The sequence below is a fragment of the Nansenia antarctica genome (assembly GCF_963989245.1).
Source record: "Nansenia antarctica genome assembly, chromosome: 10".
NCBI lineage: Eukaryota > Metazoa > Chordata > Actinopteri > Argentiniformes > Microstomatidae > Nansenia > Nansenia antarctica.
In genome coordinates, this window is record NC_137680.1 from 8,308,340 (window position 1) to 8,329,349 (window position 21,010).

The following is a 21,010-nucleotide window of genomic DNA, read 5'->3' on the forward strand; positions in this document are numbered from 1 at the left end:
AGCTGAACATTTTGAAAGTGGTGTACACTTTAAATAGACTACATATCTTGTACAGGTAGCCCCTTTCACATCCTTGATCAGATCCCTGATTAATCAGTGCTATGAAATACCATAATGCGGTTTTCCCTTCACTTGATCTTCTGAAGAACAATAAGTCAAGAGGGAAATATTGTGTCAAATGTTTGATGTAATGTCTACTTCATGTGAAGATAGTAGCCCTTCTCTACAGTATGTGACCTCTGCCAAGAGGTCTGCATTTTTTTGGTACAAAAGTATGCCTTCTTGCAATGGTCTGCAACCGCAAATAGCTATTTCATGCAGCAATTTAAGGCAGAGGCACTAGTGTGTCCTAAGTGTCAGCACCAACAGTCTAGTCCAGACGGTTATTACGTTGTACTACAGCCAGACGTCAACTACAGTACCCGGGGTACAGTACCCCACACACAGGGCTTTTCAGAATCAGTCATGATCCAGACAGTCCATCACTTGTTTGTAAGACAATGTTTGTTTTCTAAGTTGGAAGTGTACGCTAGTTCATGTAGGTGTGTCTTCCCGCGGTGTTATACGCCCATAGTCAGACTTGTCATGTCATTTATTTGGCACTGTTGTAATGTGGAATGAGACGGGATAGTTATTGGTTACAATTAATTTGCTAAATTGTTATTCGGTCTTGTTATAACGTCAAAGCCACTGGGGGCGCATGCTGCTGGGTTTGAAATGTTGGTGAATTGTCGGTGACTACTGTGGTCGAACGAGAATGAATCAACGATTAAGAGAAAATCTTTTTATTTTTACTAGCAACTTACCACGTATATAGTGTTTTTATATTTTAAAAAATCTATATTTTATTCTATTATTTTATGATGACAGCCTACCTTGTTCAACAAAATCCAGTGCCTTAGTCGGGCGCGGTAGCCTAAGTTGCTCTGTCTAGAATAGCCACACCACAGATGGTAGAGATAGAGATTAATACTGTTTTGGGTTGCGAGTGCGGGATGAACACACAAACAGACACACACACCTTAATGGAACCGGAGGGAGCGCACAGATGTATATTAACGGGGAGCTGTGCAGATCCAGCATTATGCAAATGAGCCTGTGGGTAGTGCCTCGGCAGATTAGGGCTGTGGTCGGGATCAGTGAGCTACACACACGCCTCCCTCATCGAGAGCAACTAGTGCCTCTCTATTCTTTACATTTCTCCCTCTCTCCCTTTCTGGTCTCCGTGTGGACAATACACAATACCCACCGCCCGAGATTCTGTTACTTGACGCATTGACGTGTGTGTTTTATTGATCAATGAACGAGACGCGCTTTTGATTTCCTTTGTGTATAAACGCGCTCCCTCCCGCACCGGGCATGCGAAGCACGCACACGCCTTCGGTTAAGTTGAACCAGCGCTATTTTACATTTACATTTTTACATTTTTGGCATTTAGCAGACGCCTTATTCCAAAGCGATTTACAATCAATACATTTGAATACTAAGCATGTGAATCAGCAATCCACCATTCGTTGCAGGAAGAGTAATCTAATTAATCTCTCCAAACGTAGTGTAAATAAAACATATTTTACAAAAGAATTTATCGTCACCATTACCCCCTGAGTACATATATTTCCCCCGTTGGTTAGTATGGTGTGATATGAATGCGCGCTGAGCGCTTGGTTTGGGGTTTACAGAGACCAGGCTGTAAGTAGGTCGGGCTGGGTTTAAGCAGCTTTAGCCTGCGTCAGCCTAAGCTGGGAGGAATTCACCCAAAGCCCTCCGCGGTAGGCGGGGGCCTAAACGAGGCTGGCCTAGTTAAGCCTGATTCTTATTGTGCGCACAAAGCTCTACAGCCTGTGTGTGTGTTGTGTAACGCAGAGAGGAGCGAAGACCGAGAGAGAGACTGCACCTCCTTCATGTGTTAGTCAGAGACTGTGACTTGATTGAGAGAAAGGGAGAGAAAGGAGTAAGAAAGAAGAGCACAAGGAGTAGAGAGAGAGTGAGAGAGTTCAACCAGTATTTAGCCTTGTCTCTGTCAGGACAGAAAGAGAGAGAAACACACAGAAGAAGAAAACTGAGGAGGAGACAGAGCGAGCTGAAGAGTGAGTTAGAGTTAATTAAGACGGGTTTAGGCCTGGCTTGGTTTAGGTTTACTTCAGTCCGGTATGTCTAAGATGGCATCTGTGTCTGGATCTGTGTACATGTCGTCTAGTATGGTAGGTAAGGCTCGGTCCTCTAACTTCACCCTCTCTGAGAAACTGGACCTTTTAAAGCTGGTGCGCCCTCACGTCCGTATCCTGGAGGAGCACACCAACAAACACGCCGTCATCGTGGACAAGAACAAGTGCTGGGACACCGTGGCGGACCTGTACAACGCCTTGGGAGGAGACAGGCCCCCTCGCTCAGCCCAGGGCTTGAGGACCCTCTATAAAAGACTGAAAGAGTCAGCCAAGCAGGAAGTGATGCAACGAAGACACGCCCAGCCCGAGTACAGGGGGAGTATCTCTGAGCCAACCAGGAGAGTGATGGAGATGATACCTCATTTGTTCCACCATGGGCCTATACACCATATAGATCATAAAGATCCGGCATCCATGCACAGGTGAGACACACACACAGACAGACACTCACATAGACAGACACAGACAGACACAGACAGACACAGACAGACACAGACAGACACAGACAGACACAGACAGACACACAGACAGACACACAGACACACAGACAGACAGACAGACAGACTTAACTCTCACTACCAAGGTGAGAGAGAGATGCACACAGAGCCCAGCCCAACCCTGTAGCTCCAGGCCTGGACACTGCTGAGTGGCCGGCCGGGGGAGGAGGCTACTCACACTCCAATCTAGTTAGCTAGTACGAACACTGCCCTTCCACCTGTAGTCATCCACTCCTACCTTCACACTCACACACAATGTCCTTGCACTCATGCATGTGATAAAACATGCTTTATTGATATTACAGTAAAATATCAGTCGCAAACACAAAAGTCCACGAAAGTTGACACGACCCACACACTATATTATAGAGAATGGAACTGTACACGTATATCATAACATAAGATAGATTAAAGTGGCGATATTGTCACACACAATAGAATACTGTATTCTAAAATGATTGTACGTGTTGATACTAACATTTGATTTCACACTCTCTAGGTTGATGTATAAGCATGACTCTCCCATCGAACAACCTGGCAGCAGCTCCTCTCTCCCTGGCCTCCCCGATTTCCCAGGAGGCCCCATCAGTCTCCGTCTGGACCAGGAAGTGGTCAGACTCGACCCCGAAGTCGACGTGAAACCACCCCCCGACCTCACCATCCTCTCCACACGCATCGGGGCAGAGATAGAAGACGACGTGGACGAGGAGGAGTTAGGCAGTGTCCACGGTTACGACGGATCCCTCTCTCCTTGCCCCTCCTCCATGAACATCCCCCTCTCGGCTTCCCCTCTTCCCCTTCGGCTGTACCCACACGACCTTTACCCTCACCATGACCCCGACAGGCTCCGCCCTCTGCAGCTGGCCAAAGAGGAGCATGAGCTGGTGCTGGCCAATCACAAGAAGGTGGGCGTTTACCTGGAGGAGAGGAGGGAAGGCCTGAAGAGGAAGCAGGAACTAGAGGAGGAGCTTCTGAGGACAAAGATCAAAGTGGAGAAACTGAGGGCAGCCAGGCTGAGACACGGGCTACCTCTACCACTATAATACACATGTTCAACCACTATCCACACACACACACACACACACACACACACACACACACACACACAGGTAAGACAACCTCTACCACTATAATACACATGTTCAACCACTATCTGAGGGCAGCCAGGCTGAGACACGGGCTACCTCTACCACTGTAATACACATGTCCAACCACTATCTACACACACACACACACACACACACACACATACACACACGCGTGACCCCTAGCGTGTGTCTGGAGCAATTTATATCAACTTTGGTTTCTTGTCTGAAGAAAGAGGCTCAACTCTGTTTTCGAAAAAGTGGTGCTTTTATTGATGTTATTGACATCCACGTTGCTTGATGCTCCGTCTACCCTCCTCCTCCTCCTGAACCTCCTGACCTGGCCTCAGTGGGGAATGGGACACTTGAGAGTGGATACCGTATTCATGAACTGCACAAAGCCTGTCAAAGGAGAAAGACAGACAATAAAGCAATCTTGAATCTTGAATCTTGAATCTTGAATCTTGAGGTAGTGGGCTGAGATTGGAGTACAGGTGTATAATATGGCCAGAGAGGGACAGATACAGCTGAAGGTTGTGCTCCACTACACGCACGCACTCAGCCACGCACAGACACTCTCTCCGATGCTCCCTGCAGCTTGGATGGATAGCTCACAGTGGTGTAGGGTAGACAGGTGGGTGGGGGGGTGGGTGGGGGGTAGTGAGGGGATGTACTGTAGGAGTATGTTGATGTCATGTTGATATGATGTTCATGTGCTGTCAGTTGTTCAGATAGTTTCTCTGTGCTTAGCACTCTGAGATTTCCTATGTAAAGTGCTTTTATAAATAAAATGTATTATTATTATTATAATAATTATTATTATTATTCATTGTTTTTTATTAAACCTGTTCAGGTCTCAGCTTTGTGGGTCTTGTGGTTATTACACCTCTCCCAGTCCTCTTCTTTCTCTTCTCTTGTTTCCTCTCACCTCTTAAGACGAGAAAAATACTGCTTTTTCTCCTCTCTACGACAACAAATCCAACATCTGTTATATTGGTCCTTTCAATGAATCGTTTACTTCTTGGTTATCAGCTCAGTATTGACCACTTGTTCCATAATGATTTACCTGGTTTATATAAGGACACTTCGAACCTGTTGAATCTATTTGTGATAAATGCATTTTACATATTGTCTGTCCTGTTACTGAGGCAGAAACAGAACAATGCAGTACAACAGGTGTAAAACAATGCAATACTACTTGCCACCATGTACTGTACGCTTTGGAGGAATCAATTTCAGATATTTCACTACATTGAATGAATGAATGAATGCTGGCTTGGGAACAAGGACACTCCCCCTTTAGTGTTAACCAGATGATCAGCAGATTATGGTAGTGAGTGAGATGTGACAGACTCCCAAAGCTCTAGGTTGATGGCTCACCCTGGGCTTGGAGCTGTAGGAAAGTCCCAGGCTCCAGGGGAAGGGCCACAGTAGAGTGGTGAGACCTCTGCTGGTGAATGTGTGAATAACAACAGTTCATTTTTAGTTGTTAGCAGGATGCTGTTTTGTTGTGTGGTGGTCTGATTGTGTTCACTCTTTTGGTTTTGTTTTTAGGTCTCAGACGTTCTCCCCAGCTCAGTCCGGTGCCTCCTCAAACAGCGGGGTTAGGGACGGGTTCTGGAGTGGTTGTGAGGTACTTCAACGTGATGTGGTGTAAGGCCAGTAAGAAGAAGCACAAACGCTGGGAAGGTGACGCAGTGCTGGTGACACGCGGACGCACAGCCACACTCAAAGACATGGAGGGCAAGGACATTGGCAAGGGTGAGACGCAGACACACACACACACACACACACACACACACAGACAGACCCAATTGTATCTACATTTTACACACACACACACCACACGCAAACACACTTTTCTCTCTCTCTCTCTCTCTGACTGAGAGTGTATCTAAGTATGTATGTGTGTGTGTGTGTGTGTGTGTGTGTGTGTGTGTGTGTGTGTGTGTAGGCAGTGGATACAAGGTGTCTGAGCTGGCCTCTCTGGCTGAGGGGGAGAGCCTGATGGTGGGGGGTAAGGAGGTGGAGGTGATGGGGGTGATATCCGACGAGGACTTCGCCAGGGGACGCTGTTTCCATGACGTCCACGTGGAGAAGGAGGAGCCTTCAGCACCACCGCCGTCGCGGCGGCCCGCCTCCAAACCGTTCTGTCGGCCAACACTGTTGGGTGGCACTGAGAGGGGCGGGGCTATGCCACAGGAGGAGCAGCCCTGCAGAACCCGCCACGACCCGCTAGCACCAGGTATCCTAAAGTCTTGTTTAAAACAGGCCTCAACTGGATAAGGACAGCAGTTAAGATGGGGGCGCTTCACGTGGTAGAATGGCAGATTTTGGCATGGAGCTTGACCAGGCTCCCCCTTGCAAGCAAAAACACGCACATATTCACATATTCACATTTTCAGTCTCAATGAGATTATGCCCACTCTCACTACACTTAGCCAAACATGAATCTTTGCTGTCTTAGGTGCTCTGGTCATGCCACGGCCCTCAGCCAATCACCAGTGGTCATGTAACAAGGCAGGGCTCCCTCTGGTGGACGTTGTGGTTGACCCCCACCTGACCTCTCACTTACGACCTCACCAGAGAGACGGCCTGCTCTTCCTCTACGAGTGCGTCATGGGAATGAGGTAAGGGAGCTTGGAGGACGTGGCGTCTGGGTGTCGGGACCCACTGGTGGAAGAGCTGAACTGTTACGTTTAAGCTTGCCAGTGTGGCCCTCGTGAAATGTCGAAAAAGTTGTTTATCCCTTGGCAAAATGTCACCCATGTATTTAGCAGACTGTGTGTGTGTGTGTGTGTGTGTGTGTGTGTGTGTGTGATGATGTGTTGCAGGGCTGTGTGTAGGTACGGGGCGATCTTGGCTGATGAGATGGGTCTGGGTAAGACTCTGCAGAGTGTGGCGTTGGCGTGGACGTTGTTAAGGCAGGGGCCGTACGGCGGGAAGCCAGTTGTTAAGCGGGTGCTGGTGGTTACCCCCGGCAGCCTCGTCCAGAACTGGGGGGCGGAGTTTACCAAGTGGCTGGGCCGTGAGAGGATCAATGTCTTCACTGTGGACCAGGTGATTGACCCAAATGGACCCATTAACTCTAACACCCTGTGCACTTGGAAATTGGATAGCTGTAAGCAAAAATCCCACCTCCCGTGTGTGTGTGTGTGTGTGTGTGTGTGTGTGTGTGTAGGACCACAGGGTGGAGCAGTTTGGAGCCTCTCCTCTCCACAGTGTACTGGTGATCAGCTATGAGATGCTACTGCGCTCACTGGAGCTGGTGAGCCATTTAGAATTACTTTCTAAAAAAAATGGGGTGGGATGAGAATGTTTTAGTGACACAGTTCATGAATGCATGTTTATGCACCTTTTTCTCCTTCCGTTGCTTCTTAAGGTGTGTGTCCCCTCTTTTAACTTGACATTTAAATCGTCTGTGCCTGTGCCTGTGCCTGTGCCTGTGCCTGTGCCTGTGCGTGTGTGTGTGTGTGTGTGTGTGCAATAATTGGCAGCCGGCACACATGGAGGAGAAGGTGTTACCTGTACCCTTAGACTCAGACTGAAACACATTGAGCAACCGAGTGTCCTATGCTGATGCAGCTACTAATGTTTGTGTTCAAGAATTGTATTGTAAAATGTGAACGCAAATAAAGATACTAAAATGTGTGTGTGTGTGTGTGTGTGTGTGTGTGTGTGATATCCAGGTGCAGAAGTTGGAGTTTGGGCTGGTGATCTGCGATGAGGGCCACAGACTGAAGAACAGCAGCATCAAGACCTCCGCTGCTCTCAGTTCTCTCAGCTGCACACGCCGAGTCATACTGACAGGTATACACACACACACACACACAGAAATAACACACACTCTTGAAATTTGTAGTACTTCGTTTTTGACTGAATCTGTTTGTGTTTTAGGTACCCCAGTGCAGAACGACCTGCAGGAGTTCTATGCCATAATAGAGTTTGTGAACCCGGGGATCCTGGGGTCGTCGGCTGCATACAGGAAGGTTTACGAGGAGCCTATCCTACGCTCCCGACAGCCCACCTGCACTGAGGTACTGACCACACCTCTCATCTCCCACTCCATCCACCTATCTCTCCCTCTCCCCTCTTATTGTCTCCCTCTCTCCCCTTATTGTCTCCCTCCCTCCCTATTACCCACTCCTTCCCTTCCCTTCCCTTCTCTCTGTCTCTCTTTCTGACACTTTCCTCTCCCATCGTCTCTCCTTCTTTACCGTCCTCTTTCATCTGCCTCTCATCTCTGTCCTGATAGGAGGAGAGGGGGTTAGGGGAGGAGCGAGCAGCTGAACTCGCTCGCCTGACTGGCCTTTTCACTCTGAGGCGGACCCAGGAGATCATCAATCGCTACCTGCCCCCGCGTTCCGATTGGACGGTGTTCTGCAGCCCCTCCCCTCTGCAACGAGAGCTGTACCAGACTCTCTTATCGCAGCGTGTGTTCAGGGCCTGCCTCCAGGGGGCGACACAGACCCACGCACACCTCGCCTGCATCACAGCCCTAAAGAAACTCTGCAACCACCCAGGACTACTGTATTCTACTGTACAGGTACACACACACGCACGCATACACACACGCACACACGCACACGCACGCACGCACGCACACACACACGCACACACACACACATACACATGCGATGATGATTGTCATGGCCCTTATGTATGTATTTAGAAGCTTTGGACGTGTACAGTATGTTGAGTCACTGTGTATCCTGCAGATAATAGACAAAGAGGATTATAATATCAGGCATCGTTGTCCTTTTTACAGATGTTTCACTGTGGATTCAACTAAAAGTGTGTTGTGTTTGTTTGTGTCAGGAGAAGACAGGCAGTAGCCCCGCGGAGGGTTCCATGTACGAGGGGCTGGCGGGGGTGTTCCCAGAGTCCTACTCTTCCGGTGGCTTCAGTACAGCTGACTCAGGGAAACTGCTGGTTCTGTCAGACCTTCTGACCGCGATCCGACACCTCAACCCTACAGACAGGTGTGCGTGCGTGGGGGTTGTGCGTGTGTGTGTGGGGGGGGGGTGTGTATGTACTCCAGGACCTGTGTCTACCTTGCCTCTAACTATGTGCGTGTCTCTACAGGGTAGTCTTAGTGTCTAACTACACTCAGACGTTGGACCTGCTCCAGGATATGTGTGTCCACTTTGGCTACACTTACTGTCGTCTAGACGGACACACCCCCACCTCCAAGAGGCAGCGATTGGTCGACAGCTTCAACAGCCAGTACTGCAAAGACTTCCTGTTCCTACTGAGTTCAAAAGCCGGGGGGGTGGGGCTTAATCTGATTGGCGCCTCCCACCTGGTCCTGTATGACATAGACTGGAACCCTGCCAATGATATACAGGTGAGACGCACACACACACACACACCATGCGTCACTCGTCTCCACCAGATGGCGCTGTATGTGTGTTTCATTCTCATGTGATGTTTTTTTATCTGTGTATTCTCGTCTGTAGGCAATGGCCCGTGTGTGGAGAGACGGACAGAAGAAAACGGTTCACATCTACCGCCTCCTCACCGCAGGTCAGAACACACACTGACACTGTCTGTGACTGCCAGCGCTTCTGTAACAGTCTGCTTGTTCAATAGGCACCGTACAAAGTCTCCTTAACACTTAATCAGCCATGAGGGGTCATTTGACCCCTGTGAGTAAAAAAAGTGTTATATCTTTGCACTCAATCAAATTTCCGGACCCTCCTTTCATGACTTTTCCTAGATATGTGCGATCTATCACCCAGTATCCTTACATTTTTAAAAACACATCAGGATTTAGCTAGTATAAAGCTATTTTGCAGTTTTTTCTGTGTAGGAAGCAGGCTAATTTACAAGCGGCCAACTAGTGGTCGTTGTGTGTAAATAGCAGGTTAGCATTTTTAAAGAGGGGCCTGAGGTGGCTCTTTTAGTAGGTAAAAAGGCACGGCTGTTCTAGTGTTAAAGTGACGTGATGAGGATCTGGAAAGTGATATTAAGGTTTCAGACTGTTTTGGTTCAGTTCCTGAGGTGAATAAAGGACCTCATCTGTTCTCATCTGAAGCTGTGTGTGAAAAATATAGCTATAAAACTTGACTGGTGGATAGTCCAAATCACTGTGGGTAGTCCAGTTAGAACTAAGATGTCCCTTTATGCGTAGATACAATAACCAGGCCAGGTTACTATCAAAGGTTTTAATGAATGTGTGAACTTGTGGTTTTTATCGTGGACGCACAACTCACGATACATAACAAACTTAACTAAACTCTACTGCGTTAACTAAACTAATAGGTATTCGCAGCTTTCTCCGCTCGTAATTCCTGCTCAACCTGCCAGTATTCTTTCTCCGCTCGTACTTCCTGGTCCCGCCCTCTGCTGGCCAGTGATTGGCCGCTTTGACCACTCAGTCCTCCAAAGCCTTTTTAACAGCCGCCCCCAAATTCACAGAGCGAATTTGAACATCCGAAAAGGCCAGAGGGTCCAGATAAGCAGCGACGATCACTCTTCTTCAGGAAGGGCAGGGAGGCTGATGATTTCCATTTCTGACGGGCCTGGAGTCCTGGAAGGTAGTGCCTGAGAAAGTGTTTCCAAAAGTGGTCAGCCAATGTCTGGCTATATCGCCATCTTCTGCGACCTAGGGTCTTGGGACCCTCATAAACGACCTGAGGTAGGGATGCATCCCGCCGCCCCATGCGGAGACAGTTGGGGGTGATGGGATCAGGGTCCGCCACGTCTGATGCGAGGTCGCTGCTGCGGCGGAGACGTCCACCCACTCTGATGAGTACTGTAGCCTCGTCAAGCTCTGGGGCAAGTGCCATGAGGCGGCTGGATTTTGCCACCGGTTTACTGGCCTTCAGCTGGGCTACCTCATCCGCAAAGGAGTCTCTCTGTGCCTGTTGCAGGGCTTCCAGTTCGGCAACAGCGTAAGTGTCAGCTGTCAGGGAAGTTGACGGGTCCGCCGCCCCATGAAGCTGGCGGGCAATGACTTCCAGGTAGTCACGCAGGGTCTGTTGTTGCTGTAGATCTGGCAGCGATGAAACTGAGATTGTCAGCACAGCAACAGCAGGTCTCATCTCGTGGTCGAGCTCGTTGCCGGGTGAACCCGGCTTCTCAGGCCACGCTGTTGGTGGCAGTTTCAGGAATGCTGGGCCATGGGTCCACCTGCAGCCATCACTCAGGTCCTTGAGGGCGAGTCTTCGCGTGAGGTCGTCAGCTGGGTTGACTCTTGATGGCACGTATCGTCATGTGGCAGACCCTGTTAGTCCTTGAATCTCCGCCACTCGAGTGTCCACAAAAACTTTGTAGCGACACGATTCTGACAGCACAGCCAGAAGTGAGGGGCCTAAGGCAGGCCCTGGAAGTAGGAGCTCGTTGAGGTTGTGGCCTTGGTATGGAAAGGAGCAATTATACACCACCCGGTTCTTTCCATTGTGTTGGACTATATGGTGTGGTATATACCATGCCTCTTCTGTCTTCTCCACCTGATGTGGCTCCAATTTCACAGCGTAGCCTGCTTCTGCTAGTTTGTGAATCTCTGCCGGGTAAGTAGCGGTTTGTTCCGGATCCTTAGCCAACTGTTTCTCAATTCCCCTCAGCTGCGGGAGCACAGCTTCCGGTGAGGCATGTAGCGGTGGCATGGTTTTGACTCGAAGTAGGGGTGTGGCGTGGCGCTCAATGCCATTTATGTTCACTCTCACCGTCTGTGTTTGAAGGAGGTGCACGGCCTCCTGGTCTTGACGCGATCTCACGGCCAACTTCTCACTACGATACGGCAGCACGTCCATCTGCCGCAACTTCTCCACGTGAGGGGACGGGTCTGTCGGGGATGCTGTGGATGTGAAGAGACACTGTGGCTGGCCACGATCAAGCTTGATGTCTTGAGCTGGGCCTTGCAGAGTCCATCCCAGCCGTGTTTTCACCGCAGCTGGTCCACCAGGCGGGCCCAATCTAACAGGCGCTATGGGGGTGATGAGGTGTGTGTAGTCAGAGCCGATCAGCAACACTGGATGAACTCTATTCAGTGGCTGGAGAGGTAACCAGGCTAGATGTTTGTACTTCTGCTGTAGTGCACCGACAGGATGGGTGTGCTCTGCCAGACCCAGCTGCTCGGCGGAGAATGCACTCTGGATCTTGTACCTCTTCTTTGGCTCAGCAACGGGGGATATGGTGAAGGATACGGCCGCCCCGTGAAGCACCTGCAGCTCCTGTCTGACTGTGCGGAGGACCAAATCTTCTGGCTTGCCTTTCAGGCCTAACTTCTGTGCTGCGGCCTGGAGAAGGATGGTCCTCTCTGATCCGTCGTCTAAGATAGCATATGCTTCCAATGACCTGTTTCCATTTCTTATGATGACCTTACTGATCTTCAGGAGCACTTTACAGTTGGATACTGGGCGGTCGACATACAGGACTTGGCTAGGTGTGTTCACGAGACAGATATCCGTTGCTGGCACTTCTTCCTCTGCTCTCTCGTTCACTTCATGCAGTACAATCAGGTGTCTTCTGTTGCAAGTCTTGCATGGGGCCTTCAGTGTGCACTTAGCTGCGTGATGACCGCGGCCACAGCGCCACCATCGGTTGTTACCTTTGATCCATGCCACCTTCTGCTCTTTGTTCAGCTGCTTGAAGTTAGTACAATTGTTCAGAAAGTGGCTGGTGTTGTCGCAGTATGGACAATAGGCTTTCCCTTTCTCCACATTGCTTTGGTGGCTGGCTGAAGGCTCCGATGCAGGAGCTGTGGGGGGACTTGTCGCTGCAGTCTCATTGGTACCCAGGAGAATGGTGGTGGTCTTGCTGTATTGCATTGAGTCCCTCTGGTTCTCCCTCCTCCGGTTGGATGACTCGTCCCTCTCGTAGCTGACACACTGAACTATTTCTTCCTGCACTTCGAGTTCATACTCTAGCCACTCAGCAAAGTCAATGAGCGTGGGGATGGTTACTCTCAGGGGGTGGATGAACCTCTTGAAGCTGGCAGTGAGGTCATGAGGTAGCTTACCCAGCAATCTGTGGACGTGGGAACCACAATGCAGCTCTACAAGGCCTCTCTCCCCCAGCTGTTCTAACATGCCCACCAGTGAGCGTACACGGAGGGCAAACAGGCGAAAGGCTTTCGCATCTCCACTGCGGACATCTGGACCATCCATCACCTCTGCGATGCGTTGCACAGCCAGCTTGTGAGGCTGCCCATACATCTTGGTGAGGGCTAACATGGTGTCTGTGTAAGGCTGTCTGGAGTAACTATAAGAATCTGCCACGAGCAACGCCTCCTCACATCTCAGGTGGTCTGTGAGGATCTGGAACTTGTACCGCTCCGTGGCATCATCCGGGAGGATATTCTCCAGTGCAATCCTCATCCTTGAGAACTCTCTTGGATCTGGCGACGTCAGTTGTGGAATCGATGGCTTGGGTCCTCTATATGTACGCTCTCTGGGGGGTGGGGGTTCTGCATAGTAAGGATGACGCAGGGTGTACCCTCTCTCTGTTCCATCTGGATACCTATTCCATGGGCCACGTGGTGTGTAGCCTGACCGTGACTGTGTTCTCTGGCCATACTGGTCTGCACAGGGGTAGCTTGTGTGGGGAGAGGCAGAATAGTATGGTGTGTGAGAGGGGTCTTCTTCCACCTGGTGTGAAACTCTAAGGTGGGAGAGATCCTCTGCTAGCTTTTCAACATGGTTAGGAGGGGGGAGGTACTCCTCTCCATGGCCAGCAGGATACCCAGTTGGTTGCATCCGGGCTGGTGTTGGGTGCCACCTCTCTTGCCGATCATATGGGCTTGGTGGCAGGCGGGAACGTGGAGGTATCTGTGGGGTTGCAGACCTGGATGGGGCTCTCATACCTGCCTCCAGGCTCTGGCACTGTTGCTGGAGCTCTTTGTTCTGTTGCTTCAGTTCTTTCAGTGCAGTAACAAGTCCCCATACCTGTCTAGTCTGGTCCCAATCCTTTGTCAGCTGGTCCCACTCCTTGGACATTTCTCTCTGGTCTGGTGCACCGCCATGGCTGATCGGCGATGCGGCCCTGGAGGGGAGGGGCCCTACCTCTGTAGTATGGAGCCGCCTCTGGGACCCTGGTCCGCTTAGGTCGTAGTCCGACAGGTGGGAGGGAACTATTCCCCGTCTTCTGGGTCGGGTGACCATCTCCTCTGGCTTAGGGTGTTGCATCTTCCACAGCAATTTGCCTATCCGGCTCGAAGGACCATTGAAAAATATAGCTATAAAACTTGACTGGTGGATAGTCCAAATCACTGTGGGTAGTCCAGTTAGAACTAAGATGTCCCTTTATGCGTAGATACAATAACCAGGCCAGGTTACTATCAAAGGTTTTAATGAATGCGTGAACTTGTGGTTTTTATCGTGGACGCACAACTCACGATACATAACAAACTTAACTAAACTCTACTGCGTTAACTAAACTAATAGGTATTCGCAGCTTTCTCCGCTCGTAATTCCTGCTCAACCTGCCAGTATTCTTTCTCCGCTCGTACTTCCTGGTCCCGCCCTCTGCTGGCCAGTGATTGGCCGCTTTGACCACTCAGTCCTCCAAAGCCTTTTTAACAGTGTGTGTGTCTCTCTCTCCCAGGTACCATAGAAGAGCGTATATTCCAGAGGCAGGTGTCTAAACAGGGGCTCTCTGGGACAGTGGTAGACCTGGGGAAAGGAGCGGATCACACAAGCTTCTCCTCCAATGAGCTAAGAGATCTCTTCAGCCTGACGGACACACCCTGTCTCACTCACGACCTGCTGAACTGCAGCTGTAGCATGGATGGGTCTTCACCTGGTATGCACACTCACACACACACACACACACTCACACTCACACTTACTCACACTCACACTCACTCACACACTCACTCACTCACTCACACTCACTCACTCACACTCACTCACACTCACTCACTCACTCACTCACTCACACACTCACTCACTCACTCACACACTCACTCACTCACACACTCTCATTCACTCACTCACTCACTCACTCACACACTCACTCACTCACTCACACACTCACTCACTCACACACTCACACATTCACACTCATTCACTATGTTAATATATTATATAATATTTATGTTTATTTGTCTGTTTTCAGTCATCGAGGAGGAGGAGGAGCCAGCTTGTGATAGGCCGTGCCAGCTGGGACGTCAAGCTGACCGCGGGGGGGCGGCGGGACAGAAGCACCTGAGCATGTCTGAGTTGATGCAGTGGAAACACTACTCAGGAGACACACACACCTTCGCAGACGCCTACATCGACCACGCACGAAACCACATATCCTTCGCCTTCCAAGCGACCATCTCTCCCTCACCCCAACCCTAACACACAATTACAGACATTATGGAGAGATTGGAGACACACACACACACACATACTCATTTGAAGATGCTGTTTTCCATTCTACCACCTGAAGTCTAGGCTGACACCTCTCTCTGAACTGATGTACTGAATGTGATGTTGATTCCTCTGGGTTATTTCATTTTGATAAATAAGAAGCAAGAGAATGTGTTTGTGACCTTACTGAATAAACTAAGTTATGCTCTAGTTGTCATGCTACCTTTCTGAGTTCATATCTGTGTTTGATCACTGAAGATAGATAAATAGGGGTCAAAATACCCCTGTAATGGAGGGAGTGTGCGTGTGCGTGTGCGTGTGTGTGCGTGTGCGAGCGTGCATGTCAGCTCTAGGAGAGTGTGGGGGAGAGAGTTTCCACTGTCTCAGTGTAGAGTAATGCAGTGTATGTTTCGGCTGTCTCCATGTTTAGTTATGCTGTGTGTCAGGGATGGAAAATCCTGTCCTGTCTGTCTGCTCCGAGCCTCACAGGGCAGAGTTGACATGAGATTAATGTGTATACAACCCACAAGCCTTGACGTTGTTTTTTGCATGTCACCTCGGTTCTCAAGGTCTAGTAGTCAGCTTTCCATCTAGAGGGGCACTTCTGTCTCTTTCCTGCTTAGATATAAGATATACACACGTCACCATGTTGTCCCTCTTTGTGGTGCTTATTAATGTCGGTTTTTACAATTATATATGTTACGGTACATGTGGGAATATGGTACATGTGGGAAAACTAGGGTTAGGGTTAGGTGCTAGGGTTAAGGTTAGGGTTAGGGTTAGACATGCCAGCATGTACATCACCCTAGCACCTAACCCTAACCCTAGTTTTCCCACATGTACCGTAACATATAGATTACTCACATCCACATGCTTACCTCTTAACATTAATTTGTCAATCGTGTATTTTTATATATTTTTAAAGAGTTGTTGAACAGCTCCTCCCTGATTATAAAAAATCTATTGTGTATGCAGGGCTGGCCCAAGGCATAAACTGACTAAGTGGTCGCTTAGGGCCACAACCACTAGAGGGGGCCACACTTTAATTATTATTATATTTTTTTTATTGATGACTGATGTTGGATGGTCCATTGAGTCCATCTTAATGCAAGGATAATAGTTAATGTAATTTTAGAATCAATATCTTTGTTTTTATAGGGTCTGATTTGCATAGGAATCAATGTGGATCAGGTTGTCAATATAAACTGAGTAAATGGAGAGGAACAAAACTGCTCAGGAATGCGACCCTGAGGCCTGGGGAGACGAAAATGTACAAAGTTGAATGGTGGAGAGGAAAAAGCACAGTCGATGGGACAACATCATCTCAGTCACTCTACTAAATTGGTCTATAACCAAGTGTCCCCCAAAAAAAAGTTTGGATGCTCCCAGTTTCTGCACCATCTCTTTTTTTATTTTTTATTTTATTTTTCAGATTTTATCCCTTTTTCACCCAATTTGGTAGCCAATTGAACCCAACCTAGCATCCAATTATCCCCTGCCTATTGCGAAGGATCCGCCGCACGACCCCGTGGCCGGCAGTCCCAGAAGAGGCCGCCAGGCAGACTAGCTGACTGGCTCCTCGAGCCCAGCACCTGTTATTCCGGCACCCCAGGGGCGCTGTTGCGCGACGGATCCTTGTCCGGAACTACTCCTATACCGCCCTCGGGAGCGGCCGCCCAATATGCCGCTCCCCGTGTGTGCCCCAGCCATATCCGGATCTGGCGAGCTGGGATACGATCCCAGTCCCCGGTGGGCAGCTTGCACTAGTGGCCAGTGCTTAGACCGCTACACCACCGCGGGGCCTGCACCATCTCTTGTGTGAAGAATAGTGGTAGCTGTATCAATTTATGGATATATTTGTCACTGGCAGGGACTGAGGAGTTTGTCAGGATCAAGAGAAAATTATACATTATATAACATACAAGTCCAGGTACAGGTCCCTACCTATCTGTGTAGATATCTCCTCAGAAACCATGAACATTACAGCCTCCGCTCACAGGACACTTTAAAACTGCATGTTCCACGTGCTCGTACTGAACTGGGCAAAAAAGCGTTTAAGTACGCTGCCCCCTCTGCCTGGAATACTCTCCAGAATGACTTAAAACTAAAAGAACTAATCAGTTATGAGGCTTTCATAACGACCAACCTCTTCTTATCCACCTCATTTTTTTGGTTTTCTGCTCGAAATGACATGCCCACAGTGAATATAGAATATCTCCACAATCACAAGGGCCTTCATAATGATCTTGTTATCAAATGAAAGCTAACACCTGTGGGGTGGCTGTAGAAGTGTCAGAATCAAAATCTATGTTACTGTGTCAGAGTAAATAGAGCTAGAACATTATAAAACATCTCAAATTCAGTCTCCGCCTAAAAAAACAATAGCTTTTACAGTGAATATCACCTTGGAAACCTGATAACCAAGCCCAAATCATCTAGGAATCAGTACTCCAGGGTCTTATTAGTACTTGTGCCAAAGTTAATGCTAGTAATGTGAGCAAATGCAACTTTGTACCTGTTTTAGTACAGGTATGTTTAGGCGGACACCTATATGTTTAGGCCATTTGGAGATATTTTGGCACCATCTTTGACCTTTGACCTTTCTCATGTATCAGATTTCTTCTTTTTTTTTTGGAATTTTTTTTGGATTTTTTTGAGTTGAGAGGAAATTTGGCGTTGAAACCGGACATGACACATTCTCCAGTTGGAGAAAACTGGATGTGACTTAGGCCGTGTTTACCGTCTCTGGAAAAAAATGGTGGCATCGTATAGCATGCAAAGTTGTGAAAAAAATGTGATATCGATGAAGAGAATTGATCGAGGTAAACTCTTTATATCACTTCGGATGCCCATCTGGGTCCGTGGATATAAAGAGGTGTTAAAGGACTTAGAAGGTGAAAGTATTAGAAATTGTCATTGCTTTTAATTCAGTATCTGTGCCTGCCCGTCCAAACCTGCTTTTAATTTCTTATTTCTTATTCTTATTCTTATCTTATCTTATTATCTGTGAATTGAATGTATGATTGTGTCCTTGTGCTGCCCTCTTGGCCAGGTCCCCCTTGCAAAAGAGATTCCTTATCTCAATGAGGTCACCTGGTTAAATAACGGTTAAATAAAAAGAAAAACTATTTGTTGTTTTTGAGTTGGTAGTGACATCCTAATCTACACAGTGTGTAATTGATTCCTATGCAAATCAGAGGCCCTATAAAAACAAAGATATTGATTCCAGAATTACATTAACTATAGATGAATTCAATTCAACTTACTGAGTAATTTGTTGATGGCATTTTTGTCACTCTTTTTAGCTAAATGTATGCACATGAAGTATTTCTGTGTTTCAATGCCTCAATTGTTGCGTGGGTGATGGATCAGTGTCCCGGAGTGTCCCGGATTCACAGATGATTCAAGGTAGGATGAGTGTGGTATGAGTGGGTGACTCCAAAGTGCTGTGTCATCACATACACAACACAATTATCTGCACAATTGAGTATGACCACTCACAGTGATTGTTAGCTCAAATTGTTGTGTAATAACTAGGTCTTCATGAGGTTATGCTTTGTGTGTCTGGGTCTCTGAGCCTGAGTCATTCTCAATCAATATCCGGAGAAGCGTGAGTGAGATGCGCAGCAGCTGTGGTCAGCTGGACGAGGCACGAGTAGCAGGTGTGTGGTCACACCACTGGCGGACTCAGGGGGGGGCAGGGGGGGCGACCGCCCCTCCTGGTGCCCCCACGGTTGAAAAACGTCTCTCTTAAGTGCCCTTTTGAGTGGCAAAAATGCCCTTTTGAGTGGCAAAAATGAGAGGACGTGCCCTATTGGTGCCCCTCCAATGGTCTAAACTTGACCATGTGCCCCCACAGTTGAAAAATGCCACACTAAAGTGCCCTTTTGAGTGGCAAAATTAGAGGATGTGCCCTATTGGCTGCCCTTCCAATGGTCTAAACTTGACCATGTGCACTGATGGGGTCCCATGTTATGCAGTAGGTGCCCTTTTTTTCTTTTCGCCCCCCCTGCCCTTCAAACAGCCTGAGTCCGCCACTGGGTCACACGTGTTGAATCAACAATGACCGTAATTGCGTATCATTCGCACCTGTTTCGTTTTTAAATTGAAGCATAGTATTCGCGAGCCTTTTATTGTTGAAGCTCCAGGCCCTTTCTAGTCATTTCCCTTTCCCTACTGGTTGTAGATTGGACATCAGACACTAATCCCACAGCGGGGGTTTGGGGGTGGGCGGACATCCGTAGGAGCTGTGTGTGTATGTGTGTGTGTGTGTGTGTGTGTGTGTGTGTGTGTGTGTGTGTGCGTGCGTGCGTGCGTGCGTGTGTGTGTGTATGTGTGTGTGTGTGTGTGTGTGTGTGTGTGTGTGCGTGTGTGTGTGCGTGCATACATGCGTGTTTGCGTGACAGCTCTCAGGGTGTGCGTGTGATAGGAGTGGTAACACAGTGTAAGTCCTGCCCTTCGTACGCCTATTCATATCAATGAGGTAAATCTACCTCTGTACCATTTCATGATTGTCAAATAAAAACGAACTAACTATGTTCGGTCTAAGTTCAAGTTCAAGGCAGTGTGTGTTTAATCCACTGGAGCTAAAGTCAGCTCATTCCCCCACTCACACAGCTTCCCAACCCTTAAGCCCCGGACACATTAGTCCGCTGTATACAGGGGCGGATTTAGGATCGTAGGAGATCCGGGGCTTAGCCCAGAGGGAGAATATAATGTGCGCGCGGGGAAAATTTTGCCTTCAACCTTCAACTTACCACCACCTTAAAGCGGACAAAAGGCACTGGAGAACACATATACATTCACACCCTTTAATGAAGCAAACTAATTGTGGTGGTTCTGGGCACAGAGGGAGGTCAGCACACGTAGCTCCCCCTGTCAGTCACCATCATTTATATTTGTATAGAATTACATCATTGATGGGCTGAGGCTAGTTATGTTACAGTATGTATATCAGGGCAGACTCTGTGCTCACCACTTATATTGTATTTAGAGTCTTGTCCTGTGTTATATGACGATATATTACATGTATTGTTGGCCTGTGTATAGTACTGTGAAATCAAATCCCCCCTGGGACATTAAACAAACTTAGTTAGTTAGCGTTACATCTTAGGATAGATTTGAGTCATGTTCTGTATACATACATACTACCATAAGGGCATACTTAATGTGGTTACTCCATGTTTACTAGCTGTAACATTAACGTTACATCATTCTTTTTCACTTGTTACTCAGTCAACCAGAGTGCAGATATCAAAGACTATCAGCCTGTTATTCACTTTATTTGTATAAGTATTATCCTTTGTTTGATTTCTTACCATGTACCGTAACAGTACCTTGCTATGTTTCATTTTCATTAATATAACGTTATGTTATGATAGCCAGCTAGCATTAGCAAACCGGAAAAGTAGTGTCAGTGAGTCAGTCACCTTTCTAATAAGATTCACAAACCTGAAACATCATCTATGTCATCACTGCTGGTGATGTCATTGTTGTCAGCTGCTGATACGGCTGCTGCAACAGTTCTTGGCGCTTGTTTTGTTGAAAACAACTTTGGGATATCCATCCTTACACTTTTGCAAGTCAGGCACTGATTGAGATCACTTCTTCTTCAGGGCAGGGTAGGCTACGCAGTATGCAGGCTAATGTCGCGCAGCTGCTGCCTCTCTGTTGGACTCCGGTACTGCACGTTACTCACGAGTTTTTTTTTTGTTTTGTTTTTTTTTTTAAGTAAAACATTCGGGGCTTTTCAGAAAACATCCGGGGCTTGAGCCCCAGTAGCCACCCCCTAGCGCCGCCCCTGGCTGTATAGCCTTTAAATACGGAATGAGCCAATAGTTTCTCTGTGGGAGTCATCCGTTGACGGACAACAACGATGACAAGGGTCTGTATCTGTCCATTTGTCTTATTTTTTTGCTGGCAGAAATATATATATATATATACAGTATATATATATATATATA

General features: G+C 48.1%; 1 protein-coding gene across 1 annotated transcript; it reads left to right on the forward strand.

The window, feature by feature from the left end:
• Positions 1 to 2,198: 2,198 nt before the first annotated feature.
• Positions 2,199 to 15,035, forward strand: rad54b (RAD54 homolog B; the record flags this gene model as incomplete). The annotated part of the gene is made up of 15 exons (XM_080540603.1): positions 2,199 to 2,587; positions 3,162 to 3,694; positions 5,302 to 5,508; positions 5,702 to 5,992; positions 6,215 to 6,377; positions 6,582 to 6,807; positions 6,929 to 7,015; positions 7,437 to 7,557; positions 7,645 to 7,784; positions 8,003 to 8,293; positions 8,566 to 8,729; positions 8,833 to 9,094; positions 9,207 to 9,273; positions 14,296 to 14,493; positions 14,809 to 15,035. The coding sequence occupies 15 exons, from the start codon at positions 2,199 to 2,201 to the stop codon at positions 15,033 to 15,035; spliced, it is 3,366 nt and encodes a 1,121-aa protein (XP_080396729.1).
• Between the last annotated feature and the right edge of the window lie 5,975 nt (positions 15,036 to 21,010).